The 14,221-nt window shown below is 44.6% G+C and overlaps 1 protein-coding gene across 24 annotated transcripts in view; it reads right to left on the bottom strand.

The window, feature by feature from the left end:
* LOC106582941 (calcium-dependent secretion activator 1) overlaps positions 1-14,221 on the bottom strand; it is a 184,403-nt gene that overhangs the window by 60,092 nt on the left and 110,090 nt on the right. For all 24 annotated transcript variants that reach the window (XM_045705163.1, XM_045705159.1, XM_045705166.1 and 21 more), the window contains exons 10-13: positions 11,407-11,515; positions 9,046-9,258; positions 1,063-1,199; positions 767-954 (exon numbers count right to left, since the gene is read on the bottom strand). In XM_045705163.1, coding sequence (XP_045561119.1) covers positions 767-954; positions 1,063-1,199; positions 9,046-9,258; positions 11,407-11,515 — 647 coding nt within the window. The remainder of the gene's footprint in view (positions 1-766; positions 955-1,062; positions 1,200-9,045; positions 9,259-11,406; positions 11,516-14,221) is intronic.

Here is a 14,221-nt window from a genome sequence, read left to right as displayed (position 1 = left end):
ACAGACTCTTACCTTCTGGGCCAAGAGACAGCCTGGGACTTGGAGTCCTTTTTTTTCCTAAACTCCTTGATTTTGAGTTCCCTCTTAGAGGGTGTTCGGGGCTCTGGGGTGGGGGGGTAAAGGTAACTCTGAAGCTCTGCCTCGGTTACAGGCCAGTTTAGCAACTCAGACAGTCTCTGACTACAGGTTACATGAGAAAGAGGCAGGGGTGATGTTAAGAGAGCAAGCATCGGGAAAAAAGAAAGAACATTAATAAAGCAAACCAAAATCATAACAGACAATGCAAATCAATGAATTGAGAACAGACAACAAAGAAAGAAGAAAAATAAAAGAATAAACACAAATCCCAACTGAACATGAGAAATATAAAAGCATAAGTGACTGAAACAAGTGATTGGAAAAATAATATTAGAGAAAGCTTTGACTGAGGCAAAAACACAACAAGCACAGTATGAGGTGGCTTGGTGAAGTATACCAGTACAGAAGATTGTATGCAGATCTAGGAGACAGGGTGTAGGGTGGAATATACATTGTGTTACTGTCTTCTCCGAATGAGATTGATTTGATGAAGAGGGTTGGTGGTAGAGTGGGTTCTCTGAGTGGGGAGGATTGGGTTTACTTTCATATGCATAACATTTGTTCCTTTTAAACACACAGAGACAGACAGATACAGAGAGAGTGAGAGAGACAGAGACAGACAGACACAGAGAGAGAGAGAGAGGGGGGGGGTGGCGTAGAAGGGGGGCTGTAAGTCAGTTCTCTGTACCTGTTGCCGTGGACGTGTGAGGCACAGAAGGCAAAGCTGTAGTGCAGCAGGGTGGGGTCAATCATAGCCCCGTTCTCTGCCCTCTCCAGCAGGTCACCCAGGTAACACAGGTGTCTGTGACACCCCCGCACACCATTACGAGCACAGTACTCATCCATGACAAACACCTGGCCTGGACTGAACCAACCCTACAAAATAGACATACGAGGGATGTTAGAATAGATCAACATTGATAGAATGTAGGATCACAATGTAAAAGAATGAGGGAACCACTGGACTGGTAACCCTTTCCTCACCAAACAGGAGTAGGAGTCATTGAGTCTGTGGTCCAGGGTGAGGCGCTGCACCATCTCAAACAGAGAGGAGTGGTCAAAGCTGCAGGGGTTGGCTGAGATGAACTCATCCATGCCATGTTTTTGCGCCCGGTCCGCGTCTATGTCCGTCCACCCCGGAGAGAGAGAGAGAGCCAGCACACATGAAGGGAGAGACAGGATCCACAGCAGTTAGACACAGCAGAGGATGGGAATGGCTGACGGAGTGAGAGGGTAAGAGAGCGTCACTGACACAGTGTGAGGGCCCTATTCTATCAGAACTGCTAAGAAGGTTTACGGGATGAGACACACATATGGTGTACATTTTTCTTGCACTGGAAGATTGTGGGTTGGGGCTCATTTAATGAGTAACCAATGGCGTATGGGTGAAACTATATGGACATCCTCTCACCGGGCAAGAAAAATGTTCAATTTGTTCTGAGCCTGCACACCAGGTTAACGGTTTACATTGAATAGGGCTCTCGTACAGTACGCTCTCGTTCATCTGGGGCTGGGTGGTCTGGTCAATGGAGAGGATCAGTGTGGGGTTCATAGTTAACTAGCAGGTGGAAAGGGCTCTGGGCCAGAGGGAGGGTCAGGAGGATTGGATGTGAGTTGCAGCATAACTAATGCAGAAGGGTCATTCCTGTGGTCATGCATGACTGATTCTGTTCTGTCTGTCTGTCTCATTATGACAATGTTGGTCTAGTTCTCTCTTGATACGTTTCAGCGTTACTTTATGTGGAGTCTTTCTCCCTACACAACAGTGTATGACTGTTGAAATCTCAGGTCCCCCCACATGTGATCCATCGACCTGAGCATATACACCGAGCAAAATATAAACTCAACATGCAGTTGGGCCCATGTTTCATTAGCTGAAATTAAAAGTTCCCTGAAATTTTACATACGCACAAAAAGCTTATTTCTCAAAAATGTTGGGCACAAATTTGTTTACATCCCTGTTAGTGAGCATTTCTACTTTGCCAAGTAATCCATCCGCCTGACAGGTGTGGCATATGAAGAAGCTGATTAAACAGCATAAACATTACACAGGTGCACCTTGTGCTAGGGATGATAAAAGGCCACTCTAAAATGTGCAGTTTTGTCACACAACACAATCCCACAGAGCCACCTCCAACGTCATTTTAGAGAATTTGGGAGTACTTACAACCGGCCTCACAACCGCAGACCACATGTATGGCGTTGTGTGGGCGAGCGGTTTGCTGATAACAACGATGTGAACAGAGTGCCCCATGAAGGCAGTGGGGTTATGGTATGGGCAGGCATAAGCTACGGACAACGAACAAAATTGCATTTTATCAATGGCAATTTTAATGCTCAGTGATACCGTGACGAGATCCTGAGGCCCATTGACGTGCCATTCATCCACCACCATATGTTTCAGCATGATAATGCATGGCCCCATGTCACAGTTCTTCCATGGCCTGCATACTCACCCGACATGTCTCCCATTGAGTATGTTTGGGATGCTCTGGATCGACGTGCACAACAGCATGTTCCAGTTCCCGCCAATATCCAGCAACTTCGGACAGCCATTGAAGAGGCGTGGGACAACATTCCACAGGCCACAATCAACAGCCTGATCAACTCAATGCGAAGGAGATGTGTTGCGCTGCATGAGGCAAATAGTGTTCACACCAGATACTGACTGGTTTTCTGATCCACACCCCCACTTTTTTTAAGGTATCTGTGACCAACAGATGCATTTGTATTCCCAGTCATGTGAAATCCATAGATTAGGGCCTAATGAATTTATTTCAATTGACTGATTTCCTTATATGAACTGTAACTCAGTAAAATCTTTTAAATGTACATTTTTGTTCAGTGTATATATAGTCTAAAGTCTTTGATAGCAGCCTTTCTGATTGCATCCTCACATGATCGAATGCAACCTCTGAGGTGCACTAGCTAGACCCATCCACTTTTCCCTCCCTCCCTTCCCCTTTACTTCCACTCCCTCCCCTCCACTACTCAGCCCGTCAGCACATCCCCCCTAGGGTCTCCCTAATTAAACCCCCCTCCACCCCCTTTGTCCAGAGAGGGGGCTAAATAAATTTGACAACACATTTTCCCTTTCCTTCCCAGTGAGTGGGCTTAAGCATTACTACATCAGGGTCTGTCTGGAAAGGGAAGGCTGACCGTTAATCCATGCGCTGTCCATCTCCCTCTAGTTGTATTCTAATGGACTGCTTCAGCCAGGGCTTAGGGACTGCTCTGGATGCCTCAGATCTGCAGGTCACAGCTATTCTAAGCAGCGGTCTGGATGAATAGCCTATGCAGCTGCCCCTCCCGAGACGAGGCTTTACATGTCAATAAAGAGACACCACTTATGGAGCATTAACAACAGTTGCGATATAGAAACAAATGAGTTTCGCTGCAATGTGGATATACACACACAATGTCATAGTAAAACGTGTCCAGACACACTGATATAAAAAAGTGTCAAATGTTTTGGATGTTTTTCATAAATTCCAAATCACACAAAAGCTGAACGTGACATACAAATATAAAATCATGAACAATAAATTACTTTGACTATAGAATAAAAAATAAAAAAATACCAAAATACCATTCAAAGCTGAGAGAATATAATAATAATAAGAAATCACTTTTATTTTCACCCATTGATCTCGACTTCACTGTTGAGTGAAACCCAATGTGGCGCCAGGCCAGCTGTCAACCACCCAGGGAACAAAGCCTGTGCTGCTATGATGTTTATGATCCCCAACTCCCAAATCCAAAAAGGTGACTATGTGTCCCTCTCCTCTGTGACTGGTGGCCTGTCATGTCTATTTGACATTCCAGCGGTGGAATGGACATGGGGGCTCTGGACAGTAACAGACAATGACACTAGTCACCCCCATCTGTCTAGGCAGGGGAAGGCCTGACATCACAATGATTGATGGATGCTACTCATTTATAGATCCCTACACTGAACATTTGGGCTATTTAGCGCATTTTTATTTTTTTTAAGAATTGACCACCAGCACCACCTCCCTGCTCATTCCCTCTCTCCCCAGAACATCCACAGCCCAGCCCTCTCTGACGGCAGAGTGAGGGGTACATGATGATAGCTGGGTCTGATTTAGGGGTAACGTGGAGCTAAAGACATGAGCTGACAACTGTGGTTCTCACTTTCTCGATCAGTCTCTCCATCCTAAATGTTTGAATTCATTGAACAGCAATTGTGGAAGATCTTATTATGCTCATTTAGATTTTGTATACAGGTTCATGTTTTTAACACATTTGTAAGTTGACAATACTTTATATGCCCATGCACTGTATGATTCATAGAGCACTGAGAGCATACCGATATTAGTATGTTAAAGGAGAGGATAAATGAATTCCTGAGGCAAATCTCTATATACCCAACAATACCAGGATCTGTCTCAGTCTTTCAACAAGAGGGAATAGAAAACAGACTCAGTTTTAAGCAAAAATTGTGAGAATATCACCCTGGTAAATGTTCTTGTCAGGCATCCAAAGAAAGAAAAGGTAAACGGATATGTACATTGTAAAAGTGGTAGAAGTGTTCATTTCAGGTCCGTCTCTAAGGAGTGGAGAAGACTGCAGCAGCATATGGTAAAAGGAATGGCATGACATCATCACTTGCTACATGTTAGCATTCAAAATACTCCAGGTACATATTTGCCAGCTCTCATTTAGCAGCAAGAAGAATAAAGAGGAAAAGGCAGGAATTGAGCAATCTTCTGTAAAATATGGATATTTCACTGGAAATAACAATTGATTAAATATATAATAAATATATACAGTGCCTTCAGAAAGTATTCATACCCCTAAATATGTTTTTGAAATCGCACCAATCCACACACAATACCCTATAATGAAAAAGTGACAACATATTTGTCGAATGTGGGCAATTGTTTCGAAAATGTAATATCTCAGTTGGTAGAGCATGGTGTTTGCAACGCCAGGGTTGTGGGTTCGATTCCCACGGGGGACCAGTACGGGAAAAAAATATATATAAATGTATGAAATGTATGCATTCACTACTGTAAGTCACTCTGGATAAGAGTGTCTGCTAAATGACTAAAATGTAAATGTAATATAAGTATTCACACCCCTGAGTCAATACTTTGTAGAAGCACCTTTGGCAGTGATTACAGCTGTGAGTCTTTCTCGGTAAGTCTCTAAAAGCTTTCCACACCTGGATTGGGCAACATTTGCCCATTATTCTTTACAAAATTCTTCAAGCTCTGACAAATTTGTTGTCGATCATTGCTAGACATTTATTTTCAGGTCTTGCCATATATTTTTAAGTAGTGTTAAGTCAAAACTGTAACTCGGCCACTCAGGAACACTCACTGTCTTCTTAGTAAGCAACTTTCCTTTTGGATTTTGCCTGTGCTTTGCTACATTCCATTAATTTTTTTATCCTGAAAAACTCCCCAGTCCTTAATACCCATAACATGATGCAGCCACCACTATGCTTGAAAATATGGAGAGTGGTACTCAGTAATGTGTTGTATTGGATTTGCCCCAAAATAACACTTTGTATTCAGTACAAAAAGTTTATTGCTTTGACAATTTTTTAAAAGTATTACTTTAGTACCTTGTTGCAAACAATTGACAACAATTTTTTATTTTTACTCTGTCAATTAGGTTAGTATTGTGGAGTAAATACAATGTAGTTAATCCATCCTCAGTTATTTCCTATCACTGCCATTAAACTCTGTAACTGTTTTAAAGTTACCATTGGCCACAAGGTGAAATCTCTGAGCGGTTTCTTTTCTCTCCAGCAACTGAGTTAGGAAGGACACCTGTATCTTTGTAGCGACTGGGTGTATTGATACACCATCCAAAGTGTAATTAATAACAATTGAATGTCTGCTATTTGTTATACCCATCTACCAATAGGTGCCCTTCTTTGTGAGGCATTGGACAACCCCTCTGGTCTTTATTGTTGAATCTGTGTTTCAATTTCACTGCTTAACTGAGGGACCTTACAGATAATTGTATGTGTTGAGTACAGAGGCAATCATAAAAAAAAACATGTTAAAACCCTATTATTGCACACAGAGGGAGTGCATGCACCTTTTTATGTGACTTGTTAAGCACATTTTTTTTTACCCCTGAATTTACTTAGGCTTGCCATAACAATGGGGTTGAACACTTATTGACTAATGGCAATTTCGATTTTCAATTGAATTTATTTGTAAAAAGTTTGAAAAACATAATTTCACTTCAACATTATAGGGCATTGTGTGTAGGTCAGTGAAAAAAAATCTCAATTTAACCAATTTAAAATGTAGGCTAACAGAACAACATTTGGGGTGTGACTACTTTCTGAAGGCACTATATATATATAAATACAATTTAGCAGACATTTAGCAGACTTACATGCATGCATACATTGGATTTGGACTTTTCCACAATTTGGAAGAAGCACATCAAACTATATAATGTGTATGAAGTGTGTAGCCAAATTACATTGGTCTGGAATAAAAAGACAAGATTATTTATCCTACCTATAATATATTTTAATTATCTTATTTTAAACCCCAAAAACATATAGTAAGTGTTTTTTTTACCTTGTTATTCTCCGAAGAGAAGGCATTTGTAGAGTTGCAAGTGTGAACTAGCACGTAGTTATTTAGCAACATTTCACTGATTGCTTCCTGGAATAATTGTGCAGAGACCACACTGTTTAATTCATGTCATGGCACTTTTAAGATGGTAGTAATCACCTGCTGAGAGACAAAGGCCTCCAGTAGTTGTCAAAAACAACCATTTCACTGAATTAACATTCGTCCTCAGTTCTACTGCAATTTATGGAACATGACAATCAACAAATCATTGTAGTTTATGTTGTGGGTTTTAGCACTGTCTCCGCCTTAACCCTTTATTACTATTATGGTAATTAAAACTAACTGTCTCTGCCTTTTTTAAATAAATTATTTTTAAGAGATACCATATTGGTATGTTATAAGTTCTGGTGTTTAGAAATAGGTCTGTTTTGCTAAGAAGGGATTTCATGTTCAATAAAGTTGCTGAGAGCGAGAGAAGGCAAATATGCAGTTTAACCAAAGCAAAGCAAACAAAATCAGAGTGACATGCATCTTAGTCTTGGAAGGATGGAAGTAAGTATTTTAAACCTAAAGAGAATCAAACCAAATCAAAATGAAAGTCTAAAGTGGTCTAAGAAAGAGATAATATAAAGATTTGAATAGAGGGAGAGAATGAACAACAGAAGAGGAAGAGAGGGAGGAGAGCACATTGCTTTGGTCAGATAATCAGTGTGGATTATCTGAGCTGTGCCAGCAACAGGGAAGCACTTACCCTTAAATCCAGCTACGAGATAGATAGCGGGGTAAGAAGGAACAAACCAGAGAGACATAAAGACAGAGAGCAGACACAGAGACCTGACCTACAGCAGCTGGGCTAGACCAGGGACACACACAAAGCATGAGTGTGAGAGTGAGAGTGAGAGAAAGTGGAGAAAATAGCTCACAACACTGTTAAACAACTGGTATAATAGGACACAGAGGAAGAGGAAGGGCTAAACTAAAGAGATGAATATTGACATAAGGTGAAATGAAATTGTGGGCTATACTCGGCCTTGTCTCAGGATGGTAAGTTGGTGGTTGAAGATATCACTCTAGTGGTGTGGGGGCTGTGCTTTGGCAAAGTGGGTGGGGTTATCTCCTGCCTTTTTGGCCCTGTCCGGGGGTATCATCGGATGGGGCCACAGTGTCTCCTGACCCCTCCTGTCTCAGCCTCCAGTATTTATGCTGCAGTAGTTTATGTGTCGGGGGGCTAGGGTCAGTCTGTTATATCTGGAGTATTTCTCCTGTCTTATCCGGTGTCCTGTGTGAATTTAAGTACGCTCTCTCTAATTCTCTCTTTCTCTCTTTCTTTCTCTCTCTCGGAGGATCTGAGCCCTAGGACCATGTCCTTAAGACTACCTGCCATGATGACTCCTTGCTGTCCCCAGTCTACCTGGCCGTGCTGCTGCTCCAGTTTCAACTGTTCTGCCTGCGGCTATGGAACCCTGGCCTGTTCACCGGACGTGCTACCTGTCCCAGACCTGCTGTTTTCAACTCTCTAGAGACAGCAGGAGCGGTAGAGATACTCTCAATGATAGGCTATGAAAAGCCAACTGACATTTACTCTTGAGCTGCTGACTTGTTGCACCCTCGACAACTACTGTGATTATTATTATTTGACCATGCTGGTCATTTATGAACATTTGAACATCTTGGCCATGTTCTGTTATAATCTCCATCCGGCACAGCCAGAAGAGGACTGGCCACCCCTCATAGCCTGGTTCCTCTCTAGGTTTCTTCCTAGGTTTTGGCCTTTCCAGGGAGTTTTTCCTAGCCACCGTGCTTCTACACCTGCATTGCTTGCTGTTTGGGGTTTTAGGCTGGGTTTCTGTACAGCACTTCAGCTGATGTAAGAAGGGCTATATAAATACATTTGATTTGATGAATAGATACAGATAGAGTGAGAGATAGATACAGATAGAGTGAGAGATAATGTGATATGGAATAGGAGAGAGAGACACAGCGTTGATGAAAAAACGACATATTTAGTGACGATAGCAGAGAGATTAATGAAACAGAATGAAAGGAGAGGTGAGGAGAGGCGTTCTTTCTTCTCCAGATGGATGTAGACACTTCGCTGTAGTTGCTTGGGGTTACATAATATACACTGTTACACACACATTCCTATAGAATAAATATATACCATAACAGTGCGTATTGCCCATCTAAAAATACACACTTGTGTGGAGAGAAATAAATACAACAAAAGAGGTTACCTCAAAAAGGAGTCCAATAAAATCTGTATCTTGATAGATATTGAATTTGATTAGACATAACAGCATTGTACATTGGGCGGTCATTTCCTGGGTACTGTAGCTGAAGCAGTGAGAGCTAATCTGAGCGTTGTGGGCCTCGTGGGCACAACATGGGTGGCACTTACAGAACTGGGAGATGGGTGCGTCTAGCTGAGGTGCGGAGCCTGCTCTGTTGTTGAGTTTCTGGACCTGGGTGGGGGGGATGGGCTTGTGGGACTGGCCCGTGGCCCGGTACATAGCCTGGACCCACAGGATGCGGTCCTGCTCGTCATCACTGGCAAAGATCACAGTGTCACCTTCCTTTACTGCGTTGAAGAAGGTCCTCCCACCATCAAGACCTAAGGAATTATTACGGTTAGCAGTGTTTGTGGGGCTAGTGCTACAGGTAGATACCAGCACATATATACAAAAGTATGTGGACACCCTGTAAAATTAGTGGATCCGGCTATTTCAGCCACACCCGTTGCTGACAGGTGTATAGATCGAGCACACAGCCATGCAATCTCCATAGACAAACAATGGCTTTAATGAAGAGCTCAGTGGTGTTCAACGTGGCACCGTCATAGGATGCCACCTTTCCAGCAAGTCAGTTCGTAAGGGTCGGTGTGTGTGTGTGTGTGGTGTATTACTGTACCTGGCTGAAGGTCGTGTGTGTGTGTGACGTGTTAATGTACCTGGCAGAGGTTCGGTGTGTGTGTGTGTGGTGTGTTACTGTACCTGGCAGAAGGTCGGTGTGTGTGTGTGTGGTGTGTTACTGTACCTGGCTGAAGGTCGTGTGTGTGTGTGTGATGTGTTACTGTACCTGGCAGAGGGTCGGTGTGTGTGTGTGTGGTGTGTTACTGTACCTGGCAGAAGGTCGGTGTGTGTGTGTGTGGTGTGTTACTGTACCTGTCTGAAGGTCGTGTGTGTGTGTGTGAGACGTGTTACTGTACCTGGCAGAGGGTCGGTGTGTGTGTGGGTGTGTAGTGTGTTACTGTACCTGGCTGAAGGTCGGTGTTTGTGTGTGGCGTGTTACTGTACCTGGCCGAGGGTCGGTGTGTGTGGTGTATTACTGTACCTTGCCGAGGGTCGGTGTGTGTGGTGTGTTACTGTACCTGGCCGAGGGTCGGTGTGTGTGGTGTATTACTGTACCTGGCTGAGGGTCGGTGTGTGTGGTGTATTACTGTACCTGGCTGAGGGTCGGTGTGCGTGTGTGTGTGTGGTGTGTTACTGTACCTGGCTGAGGGTCGATGTGTGTGTGTGTGGTGTGTTACAGAACCTGGCTGAGGGTGTGTGTGTGTGTGTGTGTGTGTGTGTGTGTGTGTGTGTGTGTGTGTGTGTGTGTGTGTGTGTGTGTGTGTGTGTGTGTGTGTGTGTGGGTGGGTGTGTGGTGTGTTACTGTACCTGGCTGAGGGTCGGTGTGTGTGTCTGGTGTGTTACTGTACCTGGCTGAGGGTCGGTGTGTGTGTGTGTGGTGTGTTACTGTACCTGGCTGAGGGTCGGTGTGTGTGTGTGGTGCGTTACTGTACCTGGCTGAGGGTCGGTGTGTGTGTCTGGTGTGTTACTGTACCTGGCTGAGGGTCGGTGTGTGTGTGTGGTGTGTTATTGTACCTGGCTGAGGGTCGGTGTGTGTGTGTGTGTGGTGCGTTACTGTACCTGGCTGATGGTCGGTGTGTGTGGTGTAATACTGTACCTGGCCGAGGGTCGGTGTGTGTGTGTGTGTGACGTGTTAGTGTACCTGGCTGAGGGTCGGTGTGTGTGTGTGGTGCGTTACTGTACCTGGCTGATGGTCGGTGTGTGTGTGGTGTAATACTGTACCTGGCCGAGGGTCGGTGTGTGTGTGTGACGTGTTACTGTACCTGGCAGAGGGTCGGTGTGTGTGTGTGTGGTGTGTTAGTGTACCTGGCCGAGGGTCGGTGTGTGTGTGTGACGTGTTACTGTACCTGGCTGAGGGTCGGTGTGTGTGTGTGGTGTATTACTGTACCTGGATGAGGGTCGGTGTGTGTGTGGTGTATTACTGTACCTGGCTGAGGGTCAGTGTGTGTGTGTGGTGTATTACTGTACCTGGCTGAGGGTCGGTGTGTGTGTGTGGTGTATTACTGTACCTGGCTGAGGGTCGGTGTGTGTGTGGTGTATTACTGTACCTGGCCGAGGGTCGGTGTGTGTGTGTGACGTGTTACTGTACCTGGCAGAGGGTCGGTGTGTGTGTGTGTGGTGTATTACTGTACCTGGCTGAGGGTCGGTGTGTGTGTGGTGTATTACTGTACCTGGCTGAGGGTCGGTGTGTGTGTGTGGTGTATTACTGTACCTGGATGAGGGTCGGTGTGTGTGTGGTGTATTACTGTACCTGGCTGAGGGTCAGTGTGTGTGTGTGGTGTATTACTGTACCTGGCTGAGGGTCGGTGTGTGTGTGTGGTGTATTACTGTACCTGGCTGAGGGTCGGTGTGTGTGTGGTGTGTTACTGTACCTGGCTGAGGGTCGGTGTGTGTGTGGTGTATTACTGTACCTGGCTGAGGGTCGGTGTAGTCTACAGTGTAGCCGTCCAGTTGGAGCAGCTCCACAGGCTCTGCCTTCTTCTCTCTGTAGCTGCACATGGCAAAGGTGTACTGGCTCACCTGCATCACAGAGGAAGGAACAGAGGGCTACAAATGATTTACTGTACACTTTATCTCATCGTGCTATTCCAGCTGCTATTTACCTGGTATTTCTCAAGGTAACGCATAGTAATACGGGTACTGGGACTTACAGACGAAAATGACATAACATTGGTAAACTGCCTAGTAATTACTATGTAACTACCATTTTAGTATACCAGGTAAATAACAGACTGAAAGAAAGCATTACATCTTATCAGTACCACTGTAACCTTGATCTCAAATATAACGTCATGTTCCCTAACCCAGGCCTTGGACACCTTGTTTGTGATAACCAACCGGGAGAGATGGTCACACAAGGGTTAATGAGCCAATCACCAGGCATAGATGGTGACCAGATGCTGGTCAAGAAAGGTCTGTGTGTGTGTGTGTGTGTGTGTGTGTGTGTGTGTGTGTGTGTGTGTGTGTGTGTGTGTGTGTGTGTGTGTGTGTGTGTGTGTGTGTGTGTGTGTGTCTGTGAATGCAATAGCGAGAGAATGAAAATGACAGCTGTGTTGCCCACTCTTGAACCTCTAGACAGTAATGTGTGTGTGAGTGTGTGTGAGTATACAGGGATAATCACATTATAATTAGATGAATGAAGTGGCCGAACCAGGGGGGAGGGGGGGGGGCTGGTAAAAATAAATTATGTTGATGAGAGAGAGTATGTGTGTGCTTGAGTGTGAGTGTGTATCTATCCAGCACTGATACAGTGATAAGCAGGCTTATTATGCTACTGACAAGGACAGACACACACACACAGAGAGAGAGAGAGAGAGAGAGAGAGAGAGAGAGATATATATAGAGAGAGAGAGAGACAGAGAGAGAGTTGGGAGAGAATCAGAGAGCGAGTGTGGGCAGCCAGGGTGCTGTTGCCGGAGCCGTTGCCAGGGCGGGGTTGTGGCCCTGACTCTGTCACTCAGTGAGAACAGACGAGTGCGGTAGTGACACCCTGTCACAAGAGATAGGAGCCCGACTGCTAGGTGCCAGTCATGCCAAGGCAACCCAAGGATCTCAGCCAATACCACGCTATTGTCACCTCTGCTGCAAGTGGCAGCTCTCACTGGCTGCAGCCTGCCTCTGTGTGACAACAGAGATTCACTGTCAGGGCTCTGATGAGGCCCCGGGTGGAACTTGCTGGGCCGCCGGTGCCACTACCCAGCTCTACGGTGCCCCCTTGCCTTCGGGACGTCCCTGGGGCACATCAGAACTCCCCCTCTTCTTCCCACTCCCTCGCCTGCCTCTCTCTCAACCCACTTCAGCCTCACATCCTTCTGCCTGCTAAAGTTTGGACCTGTCAGGGACAGGCGAGACAAACACACAGACAGAGACAGAGCAGGACTCTATGGGCCTTAAGGCTGGCTGACCTGCTGTCAAACTGATGGTTAAAGGATTCTAAATGACTTTGCTCCCTGATTACCCTACATGCTTTGCTCTTTTAAATAACGTTGTTATTGTTGAGAGCAGTGGTGTAAACTACTTAAGTAAAAATACATTCAAGTACTACTTGAGTAGTCTTTTGGGGTATCTGTCCATTACTTTACTATTTATATTTTTGACAACTTTTACTTTTACTTCAGTACATTCCTAAAGAAAATGATGTACTTTTTACTCCATATATTTTCCCTGACACCCAAAAGTACATTTTGAATGCTTAGCAGGACAGGAATATGGTCTAATTCACACACTTATCAAGATAACATCCCTGGTTGTCCCTACTGCCTCTGATCTGGCAGACTCACTAAACACATGCTTCGTTTGTAAATTGTCTGAGTGTTGGAGCGTGTCCCTGGCTATCCGTAAAAAAACAAAACATGGTTTACTTAATAAGGAATTTGAAATTATTTATACTTTCACTTTTGCTTTTGCTACTTACGTATATTTTAGCAATTACATTTACTTTTGATAATGATGTATATTTATAACCAAATACTTTTAGACTTTTACTCAAGTAGGATTTTACTGGGTGACTTTCACTTTTACTTGATTCATTTTCTATTAAAGTATCTTTGCTTTTACTCAAGTATGACACTTGGGTACTTTTTCCACCACTGGTTGAGTCTATAAATTGGATTGTGTGATGGGGTGGGGTGGGGCTGAGGAACAGGCCAGAGATCAACGTGGTTATTTGCTAGTTTGTCACTGAGGAAACTCTTGAACATCATAGCCCCCCTCCCCAGTTGTCATATGGAAATGCTTAAGACTCCACTCCAAAGCCAGCACATATCAGCAGAGAGAGAGAACAAAGAGGGTGAGTGAACAGAGAAGAAAATAGAAAGGAGTGAGTGAGAGAGAGAAGGGGGAGAGAGAAAGAAGGATAGTGTGGTAGGGTGCAGAGTGTGAGAGTGGCTGCTTCTGGCTGTGTTCGAGGACAGCCTCCAGACTGCTGAATAATTACACTTCACTTTGCATCATAAACATGTGGTTTATGGCTCCAATCTGTTCTGTTGAGCAGTGACCTGTCAGGGCATTCAACTAGCCAGATACCATTACAGGCAGGATGAACTCTATCTGAGCGGGGTGGGGGTAGGAGGGGGCTGGCGAGAGCTTGGTTTGGGGAGCAAGCCGCTTAATTGTGATCCCTCGACTCAATTAAGACAAAACACAGTTTCACAGGTTTAGTTAGAGTGGCATTTTTGCCTCTCGTGATGGGACTCGATTCAGCTGAGGTTGATGCCTTTGATACTG

This window comes from Salmo salar, chromosome ssa22 (genome assembly GCF_905237065.1).
Source record: "Salmo salar chromosome ssa22, Ssal_v3.1, whole genome shotgun sequence".
NCBI classification, from domain to species: Eukaryota; Metazoa; Chordata; class Actinopteri; order Salmoniformes; family Salmonidae; genus Salmo; species Salmo salar.
Note: the sequence above shows the minus strand (reverse complement) of the source record. Positions and strands in the feature narration are given on the sequence as shown.